This window comes from Carassius gibelio, chromosome A17, assembly GCF_023724105.1.
Source record: "Carassius gibelio isolate Cgi1373 ecotype wild population from Czech Republic chromosome A17, carGib1.2-hapl.c, whole genome shotgun sequence".
NCBI lineage: Eukaryota > Metazoa > Chordata > Actinopteri > Cypriniformes > Cyprinidae > Carassius > Carassius gibelio.
In genome coordinates, this window is record NC_068387.1 from 18,286,905 (window position 1) to 18,314,861 (window position 27,957).

The following is a 27,957-nucleotide window of genomic DNA, read 5'->3' on the forward strand; positions in this document are numbered from 1 at the left end:
TCCTCCAGCTCTTCCGGGGTGATACGGAGTCATTCCCAGGCCAGCCAAGAGATATAGTCATAGTAAAGGCCTTCTGAAGCGACACAATGTGCTTGTGCAAGAACAATATCCATATTTACAACTTTATAAACCTTAAAGGGTTACTCCACCCCAAAATGAAAATTTTGTCATTAATCACTTTCCCCTATCTCGTTCCAAACCAACAAAAGCTTCGTTCATGAAGGACATATTAGTTCTTTAAATGCACTGTAAGGAAGGTGGAAAACTTCATGTTTTTCTTTTGGTTTGTTGCAATTCGAAAGTAAATACTATATTATACTAAAAAGAATATAGCATATGAGTGATAAAATATTGTAATTATTAACTTGACAGCCTTAGAAAAAAATAATTATTAGTCAAAATATGATTATACATGTATATTATCAGTGACTTATTGAGATACTTATTCAAATACTCAAATAATAGTTAAAATGTATTTATCTGTTTATTTTTAACTTACCATCACCAGTTCTCCCGTCAAATTATTGAGTTTTAGAGAGAGAAAAATATATATTTATTACAATCTTGTCAGAAGATATCAAAGTTGTATTAAGTTGGAATGAATCTACTCTTGCCCGTATATCTGTACAGTCAGAATAACAGATGAAATCATTACAAGTAGATTATATTGACATCAGGATTCATTCACTCGCTTCAGTGTCCAGGATGGCTTTTGTGCTCTTTTTACACAACCCATTATATTGTCCTTTGTATTATATGTCCATGTCTAATTTGCAGGCAACACTGGGCCCTTTCACATTCTTAGAGCTAAAATCCAAAACATTTTTACATTATTTGTTTTTTTGAATGTATGTTTTTTTTTTTTTTACTGCCATCTTTTCTGTTTCTTTATCCTTTCATTTTGTTGAAACACCTTGGCTTCCAGGTCCTTATAACAAATAAATAAATTGTTTATTAATTTCTCAGTGGTCATTATGACCAAATACTCCCACAGTATCAAAGTGCAATAATGAACATGTCCAGCACCAAATAACCAACGAAAAAACAATAAAAATAAAGTCAGTGGTATCACTATATGATTGACTATAACTGAAAATATTTTCTTAAATTTGAATTCTGGCCAAAGGTGATACCAGTCACCCAAAATTGGCCTAACAAATCTAATCTGGATTTAAATCTAAGTTTAATTTGTGTAACTTTTATCTATTTCAATAATACATGTCTGTTTATTCCCTCTTCCTTAGGGCTACGTCCACAAAAAGGCAGGGTCCCTTAGCACTTGGGCCAGCCGCTGGTTAAAAGGCTCATAGAAACTCTGCAGGATCTCATTTGTTATGGACAGCATTGGGCCAAGATTTCGATTGGCTGGTCGCCTGGTATTGGAGGCAGGGCTCTTTGTGATGTCTGCTTCCTTCTGCAGAGTAAGAGGTCCTGCAGAGTTGATGGAGCACAAACTTGATCAGTAATATAACAGATTTGTGCACTTATTTTCACATAATAACACATTTTTTCAAGAGTTGAGAGTTAAATTGGTTAAACAAACAGACACACATTATTGTAACATGTATGTGGAAGCATGAAACTAACTTACCCAACTGTAGGAATTCAAAGACTCTTCGCATAGTGATTTTCCGGTTGGCAGCGTGATCCTCGAGTCGAAGGATGAGTATCTGCTCTCTACTGAAAACACTCAGCCAGTCCAGTAGGTATATTACATATAGACCCACCTGAAGCCTCACCTATAAAAACAGAGAACCGCAGTGTCACCCTCTTTGTCATTAATGACAGACATTTTTAAACAGCACAAGCTGGTCATTGACAAGCAAACTCATTCTAAAGAGATTCAGAAAGTACCCAGAATAGCATCAGTATTCAGTATTGGCTAAGCTTTTTCTGGTATTTCTGATGAAATTGTGAAAACTTTTAAAAATGTATTTTATATATAAATAAACTATAATAATAATAAATAAATAAACAACTCTTTTGGTACGGTGGCCGAGACCGCTCAACACGCTGCAACTTAAGAAAACACATGCAAATTGAAAAAAAACCCCATCATGTTGTGATGATTTGCAACACTTGTGTTGTCAAACTGATGAAGATGTTTTCTTCATTTGCTGGTGTTTTTTCAATTTGCATGTGTTTTCTTAAGTTGCAGCTTGTTGAGCTGTCGCGGCCACCGTACTTTGGCCTCCTGGAAGTTGCTCTTGATTCCCTGGTTGAGAAGCACAGAACATCTTAAAATAATGCATTCATTTCATGTGTTCACCAACAGAGGGATCCAAAGGATCAATATAACATTTAGCAGTGTATCAATGCCCGATTTTATCAATCCCTGATTTATTATAATATATGTACATAAATCATTTTGACAAATTGTATTTATTTACTGAAATGTAGATAACATTTTAACAACCATCAAATTTTAAAAAAATGTCCACCACATTGTTCTCAGAAAACTTTGAACCAATAAATATTTACATTTATTGATTATAGTTGATGTTTGGCTCCATTTTGAAGAGTATAGGCTAGATAAAATCAGAGAATTATGGTACAGGTATGTATGCTAAATGGCATACTATGGTTCACAAAATGACATTTGATTTAATTATATCAAAATAACAATTCTGCATTCTGTTACAGTACCTCAGTTCAAATTCAGTTAATTTAATAAAAATAAAAAAATAGACATCCTCAGTTCGTTTCTGGATGGTAAAAAAGCCTCTATTTTTATTATATTACATTCAGTTTACCAGGCTAAGACTTTTACTGGTTCATCAAAAAGATTAATCAGCTTCAAAGCCATAAATCAAACTTTCATGACTTTAATCTCCAGGTCAGAGCAGCAAAACAATGTATACTTCACAACACATTTAGATTTCTGTAAAATTGCTTTCATTTTAGCTTCCAAGAGCTTTCTCTAGAGGTGAAGATCATCTACTAGCTGCACGGCTTTGGGAACCAGCCAGAACAGTTCATACTCTGGTGGCTATATCTTATCTACATGGCTGCACCTGGTGGCTGAACCAATTACATCATATCAGACTGAACAAAATCTGACTCTGACTCATACTAACCACCACTGGTGCCTGGCCCTAATCAGAATTACCAACTGAGATGCTTTGGTTAGACATATCCATCTATCGTTTAGAAGATCTGATAACATTTTAATGAATTGAAAGAATCGTTTTTGCAACTTGACAGCACTTGGTCCCCATTCACTTTCAGTGCATCATTACTAGATCACCTAACATCTGTTTTTAAATCACACAGGCTCGGAATGACATACGATTTGAATAAATGATAATGGAATTTTCTTTTTTGGGTGTACTTTTCCTTTAAGATAGCAACAGCAAATTAAATATTCACATTTGATATGATCATGATTCATACTGCACTCACAGGCATCAGGTTGTTGAGGGTGGTATTGTAAATGCAGGACCGGATGGACCTCTCAGCTAAGCAGCCCTCAAACAGGTGCAACGACTCTGATACTCGCTCGTGAAAATCCTCCACAGATTTATTAGCCATGCCAAAGTACAGGTAGTCTGAGTAAAGCCTGCTCTCTCACACGCAAATACACACACATACACAGTACAAGAGGTAAGAGGACAATCTAAAAAGCATCTCTCACATGATATCCGAACCATAATATAAATCATCATTATATCTTATTTGAATCTTATTTGAGTAGTACCTCTCTACTGGGTCTCTGAGCATCACAATGAATCTGGCATCTGGTTGGACAGCATGAATGAAGTCTTGGACCAGGAAAGGAGGTTCCACGTCCGTTCCGTTGTCGTAGAAATGGATCCAAGCATTATTGTCCCACATTGTAGATGCACTTGCCTCACCTGTCAATCATAAAATGTGTATTAGATTATCAGTTAAAGTTTACAATCATGCTTGATTCTAACCAATTTAATATTTTAATTGAAGATAGTGTTAATCGGATGAATGACATTAGTGATTATTTATGGTTGGGTTGTTTTGTTTTTGATTTAGTTGATTTAATTTCTTAGGCCTCAGTAGACAAAGACTGGAATTTCTAATATTATTTATTGTTATGAGTCATAGCAAGAGGACAGACCTTGACCACAGCATCTGGCACATCTAATTAGAAAGTCTAGATGATGTGTATTTAATTTGAGCTCTTTCATCATCATAAAATTTTTTACATTTCCTTCACAAAGGGTTTTTCAAACTGGGTTTCGAGAAGGAACTATGGGGGGTTTGACTTTATGAAAAGGTAATAATTGATAATATTATAAAATAGTATATTAACAATAAATGTAAAATAATAAAAAAAAAATAAACAAATCAAAATCAAACACTAACTTAAATGATTAAAAAACAATGATTTTTTTTTGTTGTTGTTCCTTGCCTTGTTAACTGATGACAGAGAACCGTGAAAATGTGAATGTGTTAAATTATTGAAATATTAACTTAACTTGAATTTATAAAATCTCAGGGGGAATTTCAAATAAATATTTAAGGTCAAAGAAGTTTGGCTGACAAAACCACTCATAAATTCAACTGAAAAAAAAAAAAGCTTACCGATTATGATGTTAACTTTTTTGTGGCTTTTGGAGGAGTTGCTTGTCAAATGATCTCGAATCTGATTTGCTGCTTGATCAAAAAGATCCAGGTAGTCATTCAGTGGATAGGGCTTATGAAAACCATTACTCAGCCTGATGATACCTTAAACCAGGGGAAAACAGAGTACATTTATTTCAGTTGTAAAATAGCAAACAGAATTGCATGGCAGCTGTTCTGTAGCTGTTAAATTTGTGGAATAAAACTGAGTGTAATAAAACTCAGTGATCTGTCTAACATTAAGCAGATGCTTTGCATTACAAAAAAATGGGAGTAATGAACATTTTGCCAACTTTCAAAAGAAGAACATCAAGCATCATGAATTCACATTTTAAACCCTGTGATTTATCTCTTACCCAGAACTCACCAAATCTCTTTCGTGTCCACCAGTGTGGTTCCTTCATAGTGGTGAAATGGACCTCCGGATGCAGTCGTAACCGGTCGTAGAGATCTGTGGTGCCACACTTGGGCTGGCCGATGATATAAAAGAAGGGCAGACAGCGCAGGCGATACAGTCTACCTGCATGCTGATGAAGGTGAGCTGGAAATGCTCTGCACAGGTAGTCGTATATTGCTTGAAAGCGCTTTGAATAAAGAGCATACAGGTTTTTCCCATATGGATCAGCTGTGATATTCCCAAAGAATTCTTCATACCAGCAGGGGTTCTTGAGATGGGGAAGATATTTGTGAGGAATTGCAGAGAATATCTGTGGATAAGAAAGACCAGAAGTCTTATTAGCACACTAAGACTTGACAGAGCGTAGCTTGTAGTATGTACAACATTTATGAACAAAGTTTGGGGGACAGTAAGATGTATTATTTATTTTAGAAATTAATAATTGTATTTAAAAAGGATGCGTAAAATTGATTAAAAGTGACAAAGATTTATAATATTACAAAATAGGGGTGCTCCGATCACGATCGGCCGATCGTTATGCGTATCTCCTCAGTAAAGCCGGTTTTCTAATCAGCGGTTAATTCCATCAGGTGCGTGATTTCACATAGAGCAGCTGTTACTAAACAGAGCCGTTGTTAATAGAGAAGATGCGCAAATCACGTTAATTTTCAGCGTTTATTGGCCCATCTTCTCAGTTAACAACGGCTCTGTGTAGTAACAGCTGCTCTATGTGAAATCAGGCACCTGATGGAATTAACCGCTGATTAGAAAACCGGCTTTACTGAGGAGATGCGCATTAACGATCGGCCGATCGTGATCGGAGCACCTCTATTACAAAATATGTATAGCCTATTTTAAATAAATGCTGAACTTGAAGAACATTATGCCATTATAGGAATAAAATATATTTTAAATATATTAAAATAGAAACCCGTTTTAAATTGTTTTAAATTTAAATTGTAGTAAGATTTCAAAATGTTAACAATTTGAATTTTTATCAAATAAATGCAAGTGTGGTGAGCATACTGCAAAATTTCTTGCATTTAAAATTCTTGCCCACCCAAACTTTTAAAGGAAGAGTATGTGCTTCTTTGTATTTATTTTGTATTAATGTTTTGGACCAGGGTGAAAGAACACTTTATTTTTGACAATGCCTTTACCTGTTGTATAGTTATTGTAATTGTTGAACTGTAAAATCCATTATAATTTCCTGTCATTCCAGTTCAACTCATGAATCGAAAGGTAGCAAATTCTTCTATTATGAATTTTGCACAACCCTGGTGAGTAGAATTACTGACATACTCTTTATGTAAATTATTTCAGCCACCCATTTTTATACAAAAAAAAAAAAAAAAAAATGATATGGCACTGTCACCAATATTGAAGATCTATTCTGTAAAACATGTAAAACATTACAGACTAATGTAATGACTGATCAGATGTAATTCTAGATAATGATCTTAATCTTGAAATTCACGGAAACAATCAAATATGCCATTTTTTTATTTATATATTGTTTTTAATTGTTAAAAAAATTCAATATGTTTTGCGTTGTTAGCAATATAATTCAAATCCACATACGTCTGGCTCTTTCTCTCTCACTTCTCTCAGGTCAGGCACTTTTCTTTGACTGAACTCCACTTTGGCCACAATACTCCTCACCACCTCTCTTACAACTGTGTAGTCTGTAGTGAAGGAAAGATTAAGGGGCAGCTGTGCCGGATGAGACTCTACAGTAAGGTGATACGGTGAAGCCGTCAAATAGAGCCCTTTCTGTTCCCTCGTCAAGATGTAGGATGCCATGATGAGAACGGTGACCATAAGTCCGAAAAGGAAGCATAAGATTTTGATCTTCCGTACAGACCCGAGTGTCCACAGGCTCCATGCTTGATGTTGTGCTCTGTTGTTCTCTTTGACAGTCAGTACACTCGTCCACCTGTTGCTAGGGTGTAAAAATGCTGGCTTGTTTTTGGAGTACTCCAATTTTTCATCCAGGCCGTTGAGTATCCCATGCCTGTGGCCCATTTTTGTGTGTTGCGTTAGTTGTGTTTTCTTCACATATGAAGTGAATCCCATCGATGTGAGTTATAGCATGTGGTCTTCATCATACTGCTCACATGAAATGGACAATAACCCAAAAGCGCTGTGTTTTGCCAATAAAAATCAACATCTTTCATGCAGCAGATGCCGTGTGGCTTCAGGTCATTGTTTATGATGGGATGTTTGTGGGCAGTTAGACAGACTGAGTGGGCTGGGCGCCCGGGGCTTCCCGCACACGTGGCGAGGGGAAAGACGTGTGGGAGACGATTAGAGCATTCCTTCAATTTAGCTGCCACAAATGACACAGCGGCAGCGGGGTTGACAGCGCACCAGCACAAACAGTGCAGATTTGGTTGTCAAGGTCACGAACGCCCAAACAGCAGCTTAGATAACAACACGGTCTATTCCTGCAAGACAAAAAAATAGTAATAAACCGTAAATACTCAAAGACGGTACATTTATTCGAGTCTAGGAGGCAGAGGATGGTGGTAGTACTCTGTTTCTGTCTCTCACACATGCCAATAACTCTGTGATGGGGTTTGGATAAGCATCAGAGAAAGGATGGCAGGAAGATCACACAGACCACAGACAGTGTGGCATATGGTGTGTGAGGGTATTTACAGTATGTATTTGTGTGTTGTGTGTGTTTTGGAGAATTTAGGGCGTAATCCATTCAGACATGATAGCCTCAGGACATGCCTAATTATGAACACAGTAGACCAGCTGCAAGCTAATAGATACATTTTTTATTTGACAACCTCCACTCCTTCTTTCTCCCTCTCTGTCCTAATCTCTCTTTGTGTTTCTCACTTACTGTTTTTTGTTGTTCTTTGAAATTATACATTTGTAAATGGAAATCTGTCTAGTGGAACTATGTTCTACAGGACTATGATTGAATCTGTCCTGTGTTCTCCATTTACTGTTTGGTACAGCTCTGCTACTGGAATAATTAAGGCTTCAGAGAGTAGTGAGAATGGAAGAATTCATTATTGGGACTGATCTACCTTCCCTTCAAGATCTGCATTTGTCACGGGTTAAGAAATGGGCTCTGAGGATTGTCCGTGATCCTTTACATACTTACATACCTTTACAATCTTTTCAGACTTATATCTTCTGGAAGGTGTTATAGTCTGGTTAAACAAGAACTACCAGATTTCATAATTGCTTTTTTTTCTATTGGGTGATGGTGGGGGGTTGGGGGTTGGCACCTCATACCGGCAGAAAATTCATTGTATGTTGTGCATAGCTGGCCAATAAATGTTGATGTTGATGACGATGATGCAAGATTAAAACTTTACTATTAAAGCAGAAATCAGAGCAAAGATCAATGATTAAAACAACTGATGTGGAAATGGAAATGTGGGGAAGATTTATGGGGACTAATCAATGCCTAAATAAGTACGTAGTTATTAAATAAGTTTCTTATGCTGCCAGAGCTGCATTTATTGAATCAGAAATATTGCAAAAAATTTTATATTGCCCAAGTAAAAGTTTGACTACATCTTTAATTGATTTTTCAGAAAATTTTTGCCATATGCACATAAACTGCTACTACTAGATATTGTAGAAACATTTTCTGCAAAGTTGTTTTGCAATGATTTGTGTTATAATATACAAATAGACTTGTATCTATACAAAAACTTGAATTTAATTGAAAAAAAATATCTTGAATATTGGGAAATATTATTGCAGTTATTGCATATATATATATTGGTTTACATATCACAAATATATAAAATTAATTAGACAAAAATTATAATTATAAAATAAAAATCATGCTATATTCATGTTAATTTATCTTAAAATAATAGTAGTAGTAGTAGTAGTAGTAGTAGTTTTCTGTATCTAGTGGAGAAAACTAATGGCTTCATTTTTGATAAATAATGGACCAGTACGTTCTAATTATTATTTTCTTTTTAATGGTGTGTTTATATTAAACTCAAGGATGCTTCCTACCTATCTCTTCCTACAATTGTCAAGTTGGGAAACAAAACACAAACATTTACAACAAAACATTGCTCCTCAATGCAGACCTAACGACTTGTTATTGCTGAATGTGCAGGGTCGGAAATTCTAGAGCAAGGCTTCTGAAAACCTAAAAAATCTATTTGTTTAGCCCACACATACTGTACCACAGTAATCCATGCTGAACTAATAAATAAATGTGAGGGTCAATAAATTATTGATAACTTCCTATTTTTTAGGAAAAATAAATGGTTTGTATAATGCTCAAATAGAGAGAGTGAGAGACAGAGAAATAGGGAGAGATTGATGAAAGAAAAAGAGAGGGAAGGTAGTCAAAGGAGGACATGTGTGTTCCCATGGAGATGAAGGCAGGTGTCATTGATCAGTGTTGCTATGGAAAATAGACTCTGGAAGTGTTTGTATTTGTAAGCTGACCTTAAATGACATTCCAGTGACAGATTGTGAGTCTGAGTCACATTGATCGGCAATAAGTGAGGTCTTGCTACCTTTGTCGAAAATATGAGTTTGAGGTAAACCATAGCAAAGAGGACCTCCATCGCTGTTAGCGTGGGTGTCTATTTTAATCATGAGCGTTAAATTTCTGATGACTTTAGCACGGAGATGGGCTTATGTGTGCTGCCACTTTAATTATATTTCAGACTAACAAAATCCAGCTTTAAGTGTGGAGAGGTGAGGCATCTGTGAGCGTGTTTTCATTACAGATCTGACTGAAGTAGAGGAGGAGTCCGGGGCAGAGAGAGGACGCGTTAGTTGTTGAAATGAGCACACACTGTGGGAATGCCACAGCAGTCCACAGCTTAATGATTCGTTACTAAGAAGCTCCATCATTATACCTGTCAATCAAAATGACACCTGAGGAGCTCTACAAAGTATGTGCCTATTGATGCTTCTGATGTTGTTTATTCAAAGCTGATCAAGTCTTTGTCACTATATCATTGTTAATTTTAGTTCAGCTGTAGTGTTCTAGTTTCAGTTTATTTTTATTTATTTGTTTACCTTATTTTACAGCCATAAGTATGTAATTTTAACCACTGACTGAGACAATGTTGCAGTGTAAGGTTGGTCGATGGAAAACGCAAAGATACTATCACTTAAAGGACTTTTTGATGTCAGGATGCTATGATGTTCCTTTATGAGAGTGCTGCAGAACATCTTTCCCATACATCTCTCTATACCACCTCCCTCAACCATTTCCATAGTCATATAAAGAGGGTTGCATGGCTGTCAGGAACCGAGCACAGTGGCTGCTCTGTCTTTGCCAGTCAATGCCATGACTAACTGATCAGGGTATGCAGTAATGGATCTAGGTGGATGGAAGGGAATGCCAAGGATTTTGGGGATAAAGTAGTAGCTCAAGTTGGAGCCCAAAACATACCACAGAGAGAAAATCTGATAATCACAGGAGGAACAGCAAAGTAGCAGTAGGGGCACGTTACAATATTATTGTGGATGCCTTTGCATATACAGTACAGTGGCCGTAAAAGTATCTGGACAATTAAGCAACACTTTAAAAAGTATGGATGTCACTACAGTACAGTAAATATAAAGTATCCAGAAATGTGACATTTTCTTAGCACAATCACATTTTTCAAGAAAGAATAGAGTTTTTAGTATAATTACAATAAATATAAGTCTATCCATCCAGATGCAAAATGGTTTAATAATTGTATACAAGGCTATGGAATTTAACATTTCTGATTTAAAGTCTGATTTAAGTATCTATCCATCCATCCATGGACAGAGGTCAGAGGATTTTATTTAAAAAAATTATTTATGAATCTGTTTGTGAAATTACAATCCAGCTCTCCAGCTCAAAAAAAGCACAGAAAGCAAAACGCTCGCTATCATCTCTTTCCGAGTTAATCTAAATTCTCCTCTAATACACACAAGCTCAAACACACACACACATATAGACTAACAAGTACACATACCATTTGTGTAGTCTCAATAGATGCAAAACACGCAGGGATAAAATCTATTCCACAGTCAGTACAAGTGAGAGGAAATGAACGAATGCAGCAGGCAATAGAGATGGATAACGAAGCTTGGTGGAGCCGAGTCTGAAATGGCATCAGTCAGTTATATTAGTAAATACTTATTAGATAAAACTGAATAATCTTTGCTTAATGCACTTGGTTATATATTCATTGAAGTCACCTATTCAAAGTGTTGTGACATCTCTCAGAGGTCAAAATGCTTTTATTTAAAAATAAAATATTTAATAAATTTAATAAGCATAACAAACTGAGCAAAAAGTTGATATGAAAAGTATTTAGTCTTAGTATTTAGTTTGCCTGTTTTTCATTTATTTATTTTGCTTGTAGAAATATGTTGTCTGAACAGTTGTAAATAAGTTACATTTTTGGGTGAACTACAGTATCCCTTTAACCCCTTTAGAGAATAGCAAAAACTTCTAAATAATCATTTCAAATCTGTGACATGTGTCATCTGTTGCATGTCTTCAATGTTAATGCATACATTTTTTCTGTTTTCTTGTTTCCTGACTGTGCTGATTAAATGTCCTGCAAACGAACTGAAAAGAAAACGACTGACATTATGATTGAAGGCTCTGGGTAGAAGGATGTGATGTGACGTCTGACAAACACAACCCAGAAAAAGCCTAGAGAATGACAGTTCAATTAATCTCATATGAAAAACTTCAGATGCTCTAGTTCCCTCCCCAACACTAGAGAGCATATGAAAATGTCTCTCCATGAAGAGAATGGTAAAATAGACAAAGATACATAAATTACATTCATCCTTAATGACAGAGACAGTTTATCCTAAAGTGATCTTGTTCCAAACCTAGCACAAAAGAAGCTACTGTGAAAAATGCTGTTTTGTTTGCACATATAGTAAAACTGACTGTATGGGTAAAAACAGCTGAAACAGTGTTGTTCAAAATATCCTCATATGTATTTTGTTTTGGGGTGAACTATCCCTTTAATATCAATGCACTAGAAGGTTTGCAAAAACTGGTTCTGTGCGCAGCATACCACACCATCTATCACTGTAGTGCTGGAAAACATTTGACAAGTTTGAGTAAACAAGGCTGACTGGTCAGTAGGAAGTACTGTATGGAATCTGGAAAAACAAATTAAGTTATAGGGTCCTGAATATAATGCATTCCATTCAGCAATAATTTTTTATTATTATTTTCCTGATGAATGTAATTATTAATAAAACAATTGCATACCAGAATCTCAAAAGAAATTAATTTGCAATCAAGCAGTATACATCTATGTGCTCTCTCAGCTGCCAGTGCACAGCCCGAATGAGATTAACCCCTAAGCTTTGCTGTAAAATGTGCCCAAAATTCCTAAAATAGGCATACCCAGAGTAAACTGCATGTTGTTCTTGAATCATTTGGAGTATGCATGCTTTTGGTCTCTTTTGAAAGACGACACTCCTCAAACCTCAGAATCACTGCAAGTACATTACAGTAATCTATTACTGGTATTGATTAATAGAACTTTGAACACACTGAAAAAGATAAAAAAAAACATTCAGCCTACTTTTTTTGTAAACAGATGCCCTCAGATGACTATTGCTGGGACCTATTAGCTGGAAAGCACAATGGCACTCTGACAAAGACACTGATTGTACCTGCTGTGTTGATTGTATCTTAAAAGAGTTTGCAACATTTGAATCACTAGAATCTGAGCTGTCCAAAGACAGGACATGTTTAGCTTCTTTTTATTTATTTTTTGAGTTGTATGTCACGAAGTTAACAAAGAGTTAAAACATGCAATGTACTGTGTGCGGCACTGTGGAACACTTGTCTGTCACCTGCAACAGGTTAACAGGTTAATTCCTGCCATTCAGTCATTCATTTTTCATTCATTCATAATTTATTTTCAGTTTCCAAAATTACTTTCAGGCTTGACAAATCACTTTGTGGGTGAAATGTAATCTATCTGCATTGACATTCCCCTTTATTGTGCACTTTTATGGTTTTTAAACATCTTCAAATTCCACAATAACTGACAAGATATCCTATTAGACAATTTTAAGTTAACATGCAAAACTTTACTAAATCAATTAATTATTAATTATTATTATTTGTCACTACAAGGCCATGTGACACTATAAATTATAACACTTGGTATTTATTATTGCAGCAGGTCATTAAAGCCTGAACTTTTCTAATTAAAATGTTACTTGCGGTTTCCTAAGCAGATAAATACAAGGGCATAAATAATACTGCTGTTATTATTAGTGACATATTGTGTAATTTGGAACCCATCTGGCAGACAGGTGCGCTTATGAGTGATGTTATGTGAACTTTTGCTGAAGTAGGCCTTTTTAAATGTCCCTTTATTCCTCACTTTGATTCTCCAGCATGCATATGTATGATGACAGGCTCATGTTCTGTCTGGTAGATTTGTTTTGCAGTTTGAAGAAGATGTTTGTGTCTCAACGTTTGAAACATGAGGCATGTGGTTTGCTGTTGATTTCAGACTGTCAGCGTGTTGATGGAAGGCTTTATTTTGTTATGCTGTGCAGCGTGTGTGGCACCAGGGAAGCTGGGGAGAACTGTTCATGTAATCCACACTGAAAAGATCAGTAGTGCAGAAGAAAAGAAGTGTAATTAAACAACAGAGATGAGAGAAGAAACGTTCCCTCAGGTGCTTCATTCAGCAGCCTATATGTGACTAAACACTTCTCTGTTATGAAGGAAAAAAAGAGATTGAACCATCTTTATTAAGATGATTGCAACCTAGTACAATGATATATTTCACATTCTTATTCAAATACAATTAATTCAATATTTTTTATTTATGTATATATAATGTGTTATGTGTATATATGTGTGGGTGTGTATATATATATTAAATAACTATTAGCCTATACTTTATTTATTGTTTTATACATTTTTTATAATTAGCTTTTTGCTTTATATTTATTTTTACATTTTTATAAGATTTTAACTTTGCTATAAATAACAGCTCTGTGGTCATGTGTTCAACCGATGTGTTTCCTGACAGTGCAATGTTGAAACACTATTGTGTGCTTGATGGGAATCTCAGGACACCTCTTCCTAGACCTTTTATGTCCCAGATATGCACACAGTACAACAATAGATCCAAGAACCTCTTTCCAGTTAATCAATAGCCTGTTCTTTGTTACCATCCAATATGTAGCAAATGTCAGCAGTGCATAAAAATGTGAAGTCACGCAGATTCTATAATGTCAGATAACAGCCACTTGAATTTATCTCATAAATAAACAATGTGTTGGACTGGGTCCTTAATTAAATCTGCTACCTAGGACTTAAGATATAAAGAGTTGAGATACAAATTGAAAACAAAGGGATGGGAGATTCATCATAGAGCATCTGTTGTGTGAATGAACAGGCGTGACCTACAAATAACTCTAAGAATCTTTTCTTATTTGCTTTATTTTTTCTCTCTCTCATTCTATAATTTTGTGTTTCTCCACCCAGAATGCAGGTTATGGAAGGCAGCTTTAATTTTCTGTAAAAAAAAAAAAAAGGTTTTACCTATCACAAAATATTTCACAATATATTTTAACGTTGTTTTTTCTTCTCTTTGTTGTGTTTTTACTAATCTCTTTGCATTTTTGTAGTTTAGTCAGAACGTCACTCATTAAACCAGGGTTCTTCAAAACTTTTGTTTTCCAAAGAACATCTTGGTTTGGTACTCTATAGTACCCTTCATTCCCTGATATAGTGAACGGAGATGTTGAGTTGAAGTTCCGATATTAAGGGTCACACTTGGGAGCCTAGGCACCTCTGGCATTATTGAGAAAAGGCCAATGAAATTGCTGAGCAAAATTGTCCTAGCTGGCCACGCACCAGACATTCTGGTATCCAGACATCCTCTATTTATAGATCAGCATGGCATTTGTTGAATCATTTTGTTCTTAGGTTTCGAGAAGCATCCGAACCTTCAGAAGCAGTTCAGAGTTGTGTCATAAGGGACACCTCCTCATAACCTCACAACGTCCAAGACTTATGATCTCACTCTCCAAGATCCATAATAAAGCAGAGGTCACCTCCAGCTGAAGCCTTTTCAAATTCTGATTAATAAAACAATAAATAGCGGTTGAAAATCTTTGTTGCAATGTTGGGGAAGTTTCATTTTGCCAAGTGGGAAAAACACTACAGAGACCACAGACTACCCAAATGGGAGGTAACATGTCGAGATACATCTTATGGACTTACTAAAAGTGAGTACTACATATCAAAGTTTTCTATACCAAACACATAAACAAGATCAACTGTCTACCTAGGGTTAAAAACTGAATCCTATTCGGAATAGAGAAGTGGATTAATACACATATGGGGCTGCCAAAGGAGCCACAACATACAGTTTGGAGCACCAATCCATTATGAGAGATCAGTTTTTGTGCTTGAATGATGAAAGGGTAGTCCAGGGTTCATAAGAAGGACTGACTCAATAAACACACATTATCACCTGAGAGAGGAGAAGGCACTAAATGCAAGCTCTACGCCCTACCAACCACCTGAGTTAAAGAGCTAGTGCCCAAAACTCTGGATGAAACTGGTTCCATTTGCAGCATGGAGAATCTGGCAAATGCATTAGGTGCAGCTCAACCTGCAGCTCTAAAAATGTCTCCTAATGAGGTACCATTTACTAAAGCTGACAAAGTAGAAACACCCCTGGTTGAGTGTGCCCTCACTCTCAGTGGGCATGGTAAGCCTCTGGCCTGATAGACCGTAAGGATCGCTTCCACAATCCTGTGGTAGATCCTTTGTTTGGAGACAACATTCCCCTTGTGCTGACCTCCGAAGCAGACAATGAGCTGTTCAGACAGTCTGAAACTCTGTGTCTGTTCCAAATAGATGTATAGGGCTTGAACCAGCCACAACAGAGAAAGGTCTGGGTCCCCCTCCTGAGGGGGGATGGCTAGCAAGGTTACCACCTGATCTCTAAAAGGAGTGGTGAGAACCTTGGGCACATATCCAGGCCAGAGTCCAGGACAATGTGAGAGTCTGCCGGTCCAAATTCTAGGCTTGATTTGTTAATGGAGAGAGAAGTGAGCACAGTCAGAAAGGCCATCTTCATAGAGAGGGTAATAAGTCCAACTGACTGAAGGGGCTCAAACAAAGCTTGAGTGATGGAAAGGTAGTCAAGGGTTCTTAAGAATGAACTAGACTGGACTCAATAAGCCCACATTATGACCTCTGAAAGGGGAAGGCACTAAATGCAAGCTATACACCCTACAAACCACCGGAGTTAAAGAGCTAGTGGTCAAAACTCTGAATAAAACTGGTCCAATTTGCAGAATTAAGGATCTGGCAAATACATTAGGTGTAGCCCAACCTGCAGCTCTGCAAATGTCCACTAATGAGGTACACTTGGCTAAAGCTGATGAAGCAGAAACATCCCTGGTTGAGTGTGCCCTCACTTCCAGTGGACATGGTATGCCTCTGGTCTGATAGGCCGTAAGGATCACATCGACAATCCAGTGGGACATCCTTTGTTTGGAGACAGCATTCCTCTTCTGCTCACATCCGAAGCAGACAGTAGAGTAGACCTCCGGGCATAGTTAGCTGCAATAGAGGCCATGTACACATTGAGTGTACACGCAGACAGTCTCCCCATGGGAAGAACACCAATTCATGAAAATGTGCCATTTCAGGTCTAGCCTGCATAATGATATGCACCACTGCAGGTGACAGACAAAACACAGAGGTTCCAGAGATCTTGGCGTGGGTGCCAGATTGTGCCCATATTGGAGAGAATGTCCCTCTTCAGGGGAGTCAATCAAGGATATGTTTATATCTTGCAATTCTTACTATATATCTAACAAAAAAGTTTATATTTTTATTACATGGCAGAAACAAGCTTCCATAATTACAAAGTTTGACCCCAACTGGAAAACCCTTGGATAAAATGAAGACAATAGTGAATCTGATCTTTCACAGTGAAGTGTAACGTAATTAAACGCTCTGTGCTTAGCAGAAATGTGCTTGAATATGAAAATTGAATATGAAATTTTCAGCAATCACAAATTATGATTGTAGTAACAATTTTAGAAAACAAACTCGACAGACAGCACACTTTGTTCTCCCTTTTTTCAGTAGGCCATGCTATTCTGAACCCAAACAATGCAACCGCTTTGACCAGAGAATGCCATCTGCCTCGTCCTGTCTTGGGATAGTGACTGGCTAATGTTCCATGCATCATTAAAGAGGGCAGCAGACCAAAGCTCCTGGCACAGATGACCAGAAGAGAGAAGGGGGAGAAGTGAACTCTCTCAGAGGCTGTCCTCCCTCCATTAATACTGTTGCACAATATTTATGTTTCTGCTCCAAATAGACATGAAAGACTGAGTGCAGAACTGAGCTTCAGGGGGTCTGACGCTGCAAGTAAAATCATATTAGGATTTAATCTGATCCAATTCTGTGCCTGTTAATAATACCTATTCACTGCCGAGAGCAGGTGCTATAAATACCCTTTATTGGGGGAAGGGGAATGTTTCCCTGTTTCCCAGTGTGTGTGTGTGTGTGTGTGTTGGTGTGTGTGTGTGCGCATGTTTTTGTGACATATCAGGACACAACTTTGTATATTGACATGGGTATGACACAGGTATTACAAGGAGAGGTTGACTTATGCGGACATAACCCATGTCCCCATTTTTCAAAATGCTTATAAACCTGTGAGGGTTAGGGTTAGGTGTAGGGTTGGTGTAGGGCCATAGAATATACAGTTTGTACAGTATAAAAACCATTACGACTATGGGATGTCCCTCTTTTTACAAAAACAAACATGTATGTGTGTGTATGTGTGTGTGTGTGTGTGTGTGTGTGTGTGTGTGTGTGTGTGTGTGTGTGTGTGTATTTGTGTGTGTATTTGTGTAAATATGTGTAAATACATGATCATGTACATTTTTTCATTTAGTTTACCATTGCCATCATTTAATGCTTGCACTGTAATTTTACCTGTAAGATATTGTACAGACAGTACAGAATTTGTTTTTATAGATTACTAGTACCCTCCCATACTATATGCAGGAGGAAAAAGTAAAATATCTAACCAGACATTTTATGTAACTTTACAGTAAAAAGCAGTTAACTGTACAAAGAACAATTCAATCATATAATTTACAGTCAAAAACTGTAAACTGATATCCCCCAAATTACCTGTGTGACACTCCACATTTAACTTAAATATTTAAATGTAACTATTTTAGTTTCTTAATATTAATTATACTAAACTTACCCTGGTCTTCTGTAGACCTGTTTTACAGCTGAAATTGTTTCATACTCAATGGACTTTGCAAAATACCGGTAGATTGTTATTTTCCTGTTTATTACTGTGAAGCTGATTTTACATAATCTGTAAGTGCCATATAAATGTTACTTAACTTGCCACTGTTTTTTTTAATCACTAAAGCACTTGCTGAATCCATTAACTTGTAAACATAATTTTGCTTGCGGACTGAGTTAAAGCTGCACAAAGGCATCCAATTAGATAGTAGCTTGCAAAGTTGTGAAAGTACATTTCAGTTTTATGTCCAATATGCATCAGACGGTCAGTGAGTGGACTGTGGGCGGTCCGTGGGTGTGCCATCTGGCTGTGACTATGTTTAGGATAACAAACTGCAAAATTGAGTTCTCTCTTTGCTTGGAATGAAATGAAGATGGGCATTTAAGTTACTGAGCCAAGACACTAGACAACAATATGCATAAATGATATAATTCTTTCAGATTTAATCTTATACAGTAGATATAGAGTGATACAGCCAGTAATCACATTACAGCAACTCTCTAAAGTTCATATTTTACAGTCAGTACATTCATTTTTTATATAAAGCATAAATCAGACTAGGCTAAATGTGTGTTTATATTTTCAAAAAGTAAAGCAACATAACCCTAGAGGTGCCCCGCATGACGAATCATCCTAGTGGAGTGGGCCATCATCCTTAAATTGACTCTGTCTCCCCCTCGTACTCTGTTTCTTCTCGTTTCTCTGGCGAGAATCCATATAATCAAAGGTTTGAAGAATTCAGTTAGTTTAAAACCCAAATTAAGCGATTCGGCAATAAACAGGGAGCAAGTATTGCATGGAGTGAGTAGCACATCCATTATAGTAAATGTCAAAAGGTCACTTAAGAATCACCAGAAATATTTTATGACTGAACTCATCAGACCATTAACATAAGCTCACTATGGCAAGCAGACACATCTCCCTATTTGGCAATTTAAGACAGGCTTACACTGGCTAAAACAACACGAGATTAATTCCACTCAGGCCAACACCATTAAGACTAGCAAAAAGAACTCATGTAACTAACTGTGGCATTCAAATGACTACAACGGCACTTACTGTCTTCTGTACTTGTAGGATATTCTGTTAACATTTTTGAAATACACAAAATTGCATGAGGCAATGTCGGTTTATATTCCCACAGATGGCCAAATAAATCATTGACTTGGCTGATGTTAACAATTGGTGAAGTTTGGAGTGAAATATTTTAGGGTAGCATCTTCGTTGTTTACTTTAACTCTGCAGTGGATGTGAGTCCAGCTGGGCAATGAATGATTCAAAACAAGTTTAAGAGTTTAAGGTCAAGTTTGTTATTTGGATGAAGTGTGTACATGAAGTCCACAGGATGGAGGTTTCCACATTATTTGAATGCTGTCATTTTTTTATTAATATATTTTTGTGTTTAATTCTTCATATATTTTCTACTTTTTATATTTTGTATATATTTACATTAAAACAAATGTTTATTTACCATACATACTACCGTCCAAAGTCTCTTGTTTTTCTCATGTGTCATTTGCTAGGATGGTGATGGCGCAGTGGATAAGTCACGTGCCATTGGCGTGAGAGACCCAGGTTCAAATCTACTGTGAGACACTAATGTGTCCCTGAGCAAGACACTTAACCCCTAGTTGCTCCAGAGGCGTGCGACCTCTGACATATATAGCAATTGTAAGTCGCTTTGGATAAAAGTGGCAGCTAAAATTAATAAATGACTAAAATTACAGTAATAGTTTGAAATAACTATTTCAATATGTTTTAAAATGCAATGTACTCCAGTGATGACAAAGCTACATTTTCATCAGTCATTACTTCAGTCTTCACTGTCACATGATACTTTAGAAATCATTCTAATATACTGGCATTAATAAACATTTATAATTATATAAAACAGTTGTAACTTTTCTTCTTTTGTGTGTGAAAACCATGACACATTTTTTTGATTAATAGAATGTTCATGTCACAGCCACACCTTCTACACTCCCGGAATCGGACACTTACGCCACACCCACTCATCCCCAATCACCCGAATTCTGAACTCCTGTGCATCATCACCAGAACCACATATAAAGCCATCAGTCACCATCACTCATCGTCTGGTCTTGCACCAATCTCCTCACTTGCCTGAACGCCATTATTAAACCTACCTGAACTCTTGAACCCTCTTCATCCTCGTCAGTCTTCCTGTCCCCATCGTCTTCATCTGAGCACCATCTGGATCACCGTTCACCATAAGGGAAGTTGTGTTGTCACCGTTCTATCCACGTGTCAAGATTCACCTGTGTCTGAAACCTCTGATTCACATTAAACTACCTTATCACTGAATCCTCTGTGTCCTCGTCTGTGTCTGACAGAAGACCAGACCTCATGCAGAGCTCTTCGGACACGGGCGAGGACCGCACCGCGGATCCCTTCACGCAACTGGTTCACGCTGTATGGTCCTCACTGATGCAACAAACTCCCCCTTCTTCTCCGTCTGTCAACAACTCAAACACCGCTACAACTCCGGTCACTTCTTCAGTTGCCCCTGCGAGTCTGTTCCTGTGTCGGGTTCCTGCTACAGTGTTCCCTCTATATGGAATCCAACTCTCATTTGTTCACCTCCGAATGCAGTCGAGTAGCCTTCATCATCAACCTACTCTCAGGTAAGGCCCTCCAATGGGCTGAATCTCTCTGGGACTCGAACTCCCCTGCCCTTGGATCCGTCACTAACTTCTGTTCCCAGTTAAAATCCGTCTTTGGCCATCAAACTTCTGCATTGTCTGTCCATGACCAATTATTTACCATTCACCAACAGAGAGATGAATCTGTGAGTGATTATGCCATACGCTTCCGTACTCTCGCTTACATAAGTGGCTGGAATGAAACTGCCTTAATTACAGCATATCGCCACGGATTGAATGACAAGATACAAAGTTTGATAGTTGTGTACGAAGACTCACTAGGACTAGAGAATCTCATTCAGAAATCCATTCGAGTTGCCCAGAGACTCACTGCCTGTCATCCGCTCACTCCCGCAGTACTTCCTCCGCCCGCTATACCATCTGTCGCTCCTCCAGCACCTGAACCCATGCAAGTGGACTCTCACCATCTGTCCGCATCGGAACGTCAGCGGAGGATCAACGCTGGGCTATGTCTCTATTGTGGGGGAGATGGACACCTCTTACCATCCTGTCCAGTTCGACCTCCACGCCCAGCGGTGAGTACCATCCATATACCTCCTCAAACTGCTCATCTAACTAAGACCTGGGTTACTCTAAGACACCTTTGCTCGTCTGTTTCAGTACAAGCCCTCATCGACTCCGGTTCGGCGGGGAACTTCATCAACCGGCAAACCTTAACTCGTCTCAACGCCAAACATCACCGAAGCCCTGTCGAACTCAAAGTAACCACCATACAGGGAAAGCCGCTGGGCAAGGGTCGTGTCCACTATTTCTCCCCCACAATCATCCTCCGCGTGGGACTCCTGCACGAAGAAGACATCACGTTCATGGTGCTGGAGGAATCCACCGCAGACATCATCCTGGGACGCCCCTGGCTTAACCTCCACCAACCTCACATCCATTGGCCCACTGGCGAGATCCTGAAATGGGGAATGTCCTGCCATCATACCTGCATCACTCCTCCAGCTAAAATCCCCAAGGTCAGTCCTCCCTTAAGGAAGTCTTCCCTACCGGTCCAGTCCACATCAGTGGAGAGCCCCGACACGAAGATGGATCATATCATCCCTCCTGAATATCGGGCGTTCCAGGATGTGTTCAGTAAGCGGTTGGCAACGAAGCTACCACCTCATAGGCCATGGGACTGCGCCATTGACCTCCTGCCTGGAGCAACCCTTCCTAAAGGACGAATCTATCCCCTGTCCATCCCGGAGCAGAAGGCCATGGAGGAGTATATACAGGAAGCCCTCGCTCAGGAGTTCATCCGACCATCTACTTCCCCTGCCGCTTCCAGATTCTTCTTCGTGGCCAAGAAGGACGGAGGCTTGAGGCCGTGCATCGATTATCGCCACCTCAATTCACAAACCGTCAAATTCAGTTATCCTCTTCCCCTGGTCCCAGCGGCGCTGGAACAACTACGCGGAGCCAGGATCTTCACGAAACTGGACTTGAGGAGCGCCTACAACCTAATCCGTATCCGGAAGGGGGACGAATGGAAGACCGCTTTCATCACTCCTTCCGGGCACTATGAATACCGGGTCATGCCGTATGGGTTATCCAACAGTCCATCCGTCTTCCAAAACTACATGAATGAAGTCTTCAGAGATTACCTTAACAAGTTCGTAATTGTCTACGTCGACGACATCCTCATCTACTCCACATCCAAGCAAGAACATATCCATCATGTCATCCTCGTACTCCGAAAACTCCGGGAACACCACCTTTACCTCAAATCCGAAAAATGTGAGTTCCATACGCCCTCAGTCCAGTTCCTAGGTTACATCATCGACCCATGTGGCGTGAAGATGGACCAGGGGAAGGTGGACGCCATCACACACTGGCCTCAACCCGGCTCCATAAAAGAACTTCAACGCTTCCTGGGCTTTGCCAACTTTTATCGAAGATTCATCAAGGACTACAGTTTACTCAGCTCCCCTCTAACTTCTCTCCTCCGGAACCGGCCCAAGTCTCTGTCCTGGAACCCGAGGCCACTGAAGCTTTCCACCTGCTCAAGCAAGCCTTCAAGACCGCTCCAATCCTCATCCACCCTGATCCCAGCCACCAGTTCATCGTGGAAGTGGACGCCTCATCCACCGGGGTCGGAGCAGTCCTCTCCCAGCGGCAGGGGAATCCACCACGACTCCATCCATGTACCTTCTTCTCGAGGAAGCTATCCCCGGCGGAGCAGAATTATGACATCGGTAACTACTGGCCATTAAGCTGGCTCTGGAAGAATGGCGTCACTGGCTGGAGGGAGCCCAGTTCCCTTTCGAGGTGGTAACCAACCACCGGAACCTGGAATACCTCCGTGAAGCCAAAAGACTCAAAAGAATCATCGCCAAGCTAGATGGGCCTTGTTCTTCACGAGATTCAACTTCAAGGTCACCTATCGCCCTGGCTCCCAGAACAATAGAGCCGACGCCCTCTCCCGTCTTCATCAAGCAGATCCCGAACCCGAATCTCCAGAACCAATCCTCCCTCCAGCCATGATAGTTAGTCCTATCCAGTGGAGTATTGATCATCTGATTGCACAGGAAAACCTTCAACACCCTGCTCCGCCGGGAGGTCCAGAAGGGAAACTCTTCGTCCCCCCTCAACATCGGATTACCCTCCTGGACTTAGCTCACACCTCTCCGGGCTCTGGACACCCAGGCAGGAGGCGGACCCTCTCGCTCCTACAACAGCGTTACTGGTGGCCATCGATGGCTCTGGATACGGTCCGCTACCTCAAAGGATGCTCCGTCTGCGCCATAGCAGACACCCCTAGAAGACTCCCGGAAGGTAAACTGGTGCCTCTGCCCATTCCTGAACGTCCATGGACCCATATCGGCATTGATTTCATGACTGACCTCCCTCTCTCTCAAGGCTACACCTGTGTACTGGTAGTGGTCGACAGGTTTTCAAAATCATGTAAACTCATCCCTCTCAAAGGACTCCCCACTGCGTTCGAAGCGGCAGAGGCACTATTCCACAAAGTCTTCCGTCACTTTGGCATCCCAGAAGATATCGTCTCCGACAGAGGCCCCCAATTCATCTCTAGAGTCTGGTCAGCTTTCTTCCGTCTTCTAGGGGTGTCCGTCAGTCTCTCCTCGGGATACCATCCTCAGACCAACGGCCAGACGGAGCGTAAGATTCAGGAACTGGGGAGGTTCCTGAGGATTTACTGCCACCATAACCAGGACTGTTGGAGCCAGTACCTACCCTGGGCCGAATACGCTCAGAACTCCCTCCAGCAATCTACCACCGGGCTCACCCCCTTCCAATGTGTCCTTGGATACCAACCTCCGCTCTTCCCATGGTCAGGTGAGCCCTCGCAGGTCCCAGCGGTAGATCACTGGTTCCGACAGAGCGAGAGGGTCTGGGACTCGGCTCACGTGCATCTCCAGTCTGACAGTTCCAAAGATATATATATATATATATTCTAATTTAAAGGGTTTTGAACTGTTTAGAACCAACCATTTGGAATTTTGACTCAAAACCTTATAGTTCTTGAGATATCCAGCCCTTGTGACTACTAGCCCTGTTCTCTCTCTTGTAAAATTAAAGTTATGTTGCTTGAATTAAACTACAGTCAAAGTTTTTAAAAGATCTCTCTTTCTGTCTTGCACAGAACACACAATATTAAAAAATTCAAAGCTGTGTAATATCTGATTTGCTGGGGTATGAAATTGCAAAAAGAGAGAATGGAGAGCCTTTATAGGGCATAAATCGTGCCAGTGAAAAAAATGACATGAGCCATAAATAACTGTTATAAATAACTCTCATTTGCTTTTTTCCCACTTTCATCCTCTTTTAATTTCCTCAAAAGTTGTGGGAGGCAGCTTTCATTTTCTAGATGAAAAAAGAAAAGAAAAGGGGATTTGCCAGGGGCTGGGCAAAGACAGTCCTAGGTATGATGAAGGAGACATTCACATAAATACAAACACACACAAGCACAAACACAGCTCCATGTCAGTCTGACATGGAGCTGTGTTTGTGCTTGTGCTTGTGTGTGCTTGTGTGTCAGAAGCCAATGGGCATCTGTCTACCTGTCAGGCCAGGTTTTGTGAATCCCAGAAGAAGTGAAATGTTAATAAAGGCTTTGAGCCCTATAGTGTGAGGTTTGAGAGACCCTGCTGACTCCCATGCTGAGTTTGCATAAATGATATACTTCTTTCAGATTTAGTCTTATACAGAAACTCAAAGATACCCAACCCTAGTCACTGTGTTCCATCAAACGTGCTGCTTCAACCTCATTGCTTAACTGTGAACAATAAATAAATAAATAAATGGCTATAATAAATGTAATTTAATTGAACACGCCATGTTTTAAAATTAAAAATAAAACAGCAATCACCAAATAGTTTCCCAACTTGCCAAGTGTTGTTTCGATCTACTGATGATGAATTATTAATAATTTGTGTAATTTATGGTGTTTAAATCATACCTGTAAACTCACATTTCAGCCAGGAAAGTTTTGATGCCATTTTCTCTTCGTATTGTTTACTTTATGTAATGGCTATAATCGTGCTGTTCCACAAGCGCCACCTTCTGGCAAAGAGTGAATTTGCATATTCACTTATGTTCACATTTTATGCAGAACAGTGTTTTAAATGTTAACTAGCATGTCAATGAGGGGAAAAAACTAAATTGGACATATAATTGTCAACATGCAAACATGCAAAGGCGTACTGTAATGCTGTAGCCCAGGGGCCTCTGGATATCTTAAGGCACCCCTAGTCATGACATGGGTAAATAGCATTAAACTTTCTGTGATTAATTATAAAAACACAACTGTGTTTAGTGTGCTGTACTGCAGATACGATACCTAAAATAGTTCAAGAGCAATAGTCAAACCTTGCAAAAAATTTCCATGGAAACCCTAGCAATCACAAATATGCTTGTGTGTGGTAACTCGGTGTTAGCCACAAAAAAAAAAAAAAAAGAAACCTTTTTTGCCTATTAAACAAAACGAAATTATTAAAGAGGGTTTGGTTGATCAAGGTTAATTTCTAGACCATTTTATGCTTTCTCAAAATGTTAGCGCTCTTCATACATATTCATATTAATTTAAAGGGGGGGTGAAATGCTATTTCATGCATACTGAGTTTTTTACACTGTTAAAGAGTTGGATTCCAATGCTAAACATGGACAAAGTTTCAAAAATTAAGTTGTACGTTTGAAGGAGTATTTCTGTTCCAAAAATACTCCTTCCGGTTTGTCACAAGTTTCGGAAAGTTTTTTTCGAGTATGGGTCTGTGTGACGTTAAATGGAGCGGAATTTCCTTATATGGGTCTTAAGGGCACTTCTCCCGGAAGAGTGCGCGCTCCAGTATAGCAGAGCACTGACTGAGAGCACAGATTCATTCACTGATCAGAGCGAGAGCGTCGCGAAATGTCACAAAAGGAGTGTGTTTTTGGTTGCCAGGGCAAGACAACCCTGCACAGATTACCAAAAGAGAAACAGCATTAAGGGACCAGTGGATGGAGTTTATTTTTACAGAGCATCAACGGAGTTGTGCAAGTGTTTGTGTTTGTTCCCTGCATTTCGAAGATGCTTGTTTTACAAACAAGGCCCAGTTTGACGCCAGATTTGCACATCGTTTATTTCTTAAGGATAATGCAGTCCCAGCGAAAAAGGGTCACGATTGTGTGTTGGAACCGCAGGCGGTGAGTAAAATTGCTTCAAATATCTCTGTTTTGTTAACTTTGCTATCAGCGCGTAAGCACATCAAGTAAACAACATGCGATGTTGTCATCAAACTTCACTTTCCACATGTACAGCTTAAAAAAAAAAAAAGAAGACAAAGTCGAACTTAGTAATTTTCCAAAACCGCTAAGCAAATATATACAGTTTCAGTACATACCACATAGAGACGTCGTTGCTGATGCTGCTCTTGTTAAATTTCAGCCTCTGGATCTGATTCTGGATCATAAATATATGCTGAATCTGACTGTTAGCCATGGTTTGTTTTGGTTGGTTTTGAGACGCTCTAAACGCAAAAGCCTACTGGCGCTCGTGATTCTTTAGCTCCGCCCACACGTCACGCCTCCAGCCGGTCGTGTTTTTCTGGGAAAAATCGATACAGACTATCTTTCTCTTATGAATATAATAAAACTAAAGACTTTTTGGAGTTATGAAGGATGCAGTACTACTCTATAGGTACTCAAGATTAACAGGATATTGAGTGAAAACTAGCATTTCACCCCCATTTCACTCCAAATTATTATTATTTTTTTTTTTAAATAATTTGGAGAAAGATGTTTAAAATATATGAATGTAAGTTATGGAGATTAGCTATATTTTAATGTAAGGCTTAGAAGCTTCTTTTTTCACAGACTGTGAAAATGGTTGAGATGAGTCATAAATGCACAACATAACTTTGGTCATTGATTAACAAAAGTTAAGAGCCTAAATATATTGACATGAATGTATATGTTGTTTGCAAGTTCCGTTTGTTTCACAAGAGATGTTCAGCAAAGAGTGAGTGTACCAACAGATTTATGCTTTTTTTGACTACGGTTATCTCTGCGTAAACTGTGGTTACCATGGTAAATGTTTGTAAGGGTAATAATGCCGTTGAACTTGCCCGAGGTCGCACACAGCTTCTGTCACAGCAGCATCCCATCGATCTGAATGAAACATTGTGCGTGTGAATATCCTGATGAGAGCCGCTATTTATGAAGCGCTTCTCAGTGCACTAGTTTTAGAAATCATCTTTTTGACGCTTTGACATCCAGTCAGTGTCAGGCGGAGCGTCGCTATATAAAACCCCCTCTGTCATATGTGTGCTACATCTAATAACCTGATCAGTGTAAACCCTCGAACATTTTATCAAATTAATATTCAAATTACTCGTGTATAAAACTTACCTTCACAACTTGTCCAGTTTTAATAATCCAATGAACGCTTCTGTTGGGATTTGATAACGGTAAAAGAGGACCGCGATACGGAGAACTTTGAGCGACTGAGTTAATGAAAGCCTTTCTGTCTCTTCAATCACAATGTCTCTCTCTCTCTCCCTCGTTCAGCAGGGGT

At 39.1% G+C, this 27,957-nt stretch overlaps 1 protein-coding gene across 1 annotated transcript; it reads right to left on the minus strand.

Annotated features, from left to right (window-relative positions):
- Positions 1-465: 465 nt before the first annotated feature.
- LOC128031654 (carbohydrate sulfotransferase 15) lies at positions 466-27,957 on the minus strand. Its single transcript, XM_052619974.1, has 8 exons — positions 27,792-27,957; positions 6,575-7,440; positions 4,964-5,303; positions 4,558-4,701; positions 3,698-3,854; positions 3,403-3,559; positions 1,592-1,739; positions 466-1,431 (listed from the first exon to the last, which is right to left on the minus strand). The coding sequence occupies exons 2-8, from the start codon at positions 7,067-7,069 to the stop codon at positions 1,247-1,249; spliced, it is 1,626 nt and encodes a 541-aa protein (XP_052475934.1). The 5' UTR covers positions 7,070-7,440; positions 27,792-27,957; the 3' UTR covers positions 466-1,246.

Coding starts and splice junctions, on each gene's coding strand:
- LOC128031654 (XM_052619974.1), bottom strand. CDS start 7,069: ATGGGATTCACTTCATATGTGAAGAAAACACAACTAACGCAACACACA. Junction 4,702..4,963: donor GTGGACACGAAAGAGATTTG/GTGAGTTCTGGG, acceptor CCCTGGTTTAAG/GTATCATCAGGCTGAGTAAT. Junction 3,560..3,697: donor CTCAGAGACCCAGTAGAGAG/GTACTACTCAAA, acceptor GTGAGAGAGCAG/GCTTTACTCAGACTACCTGT.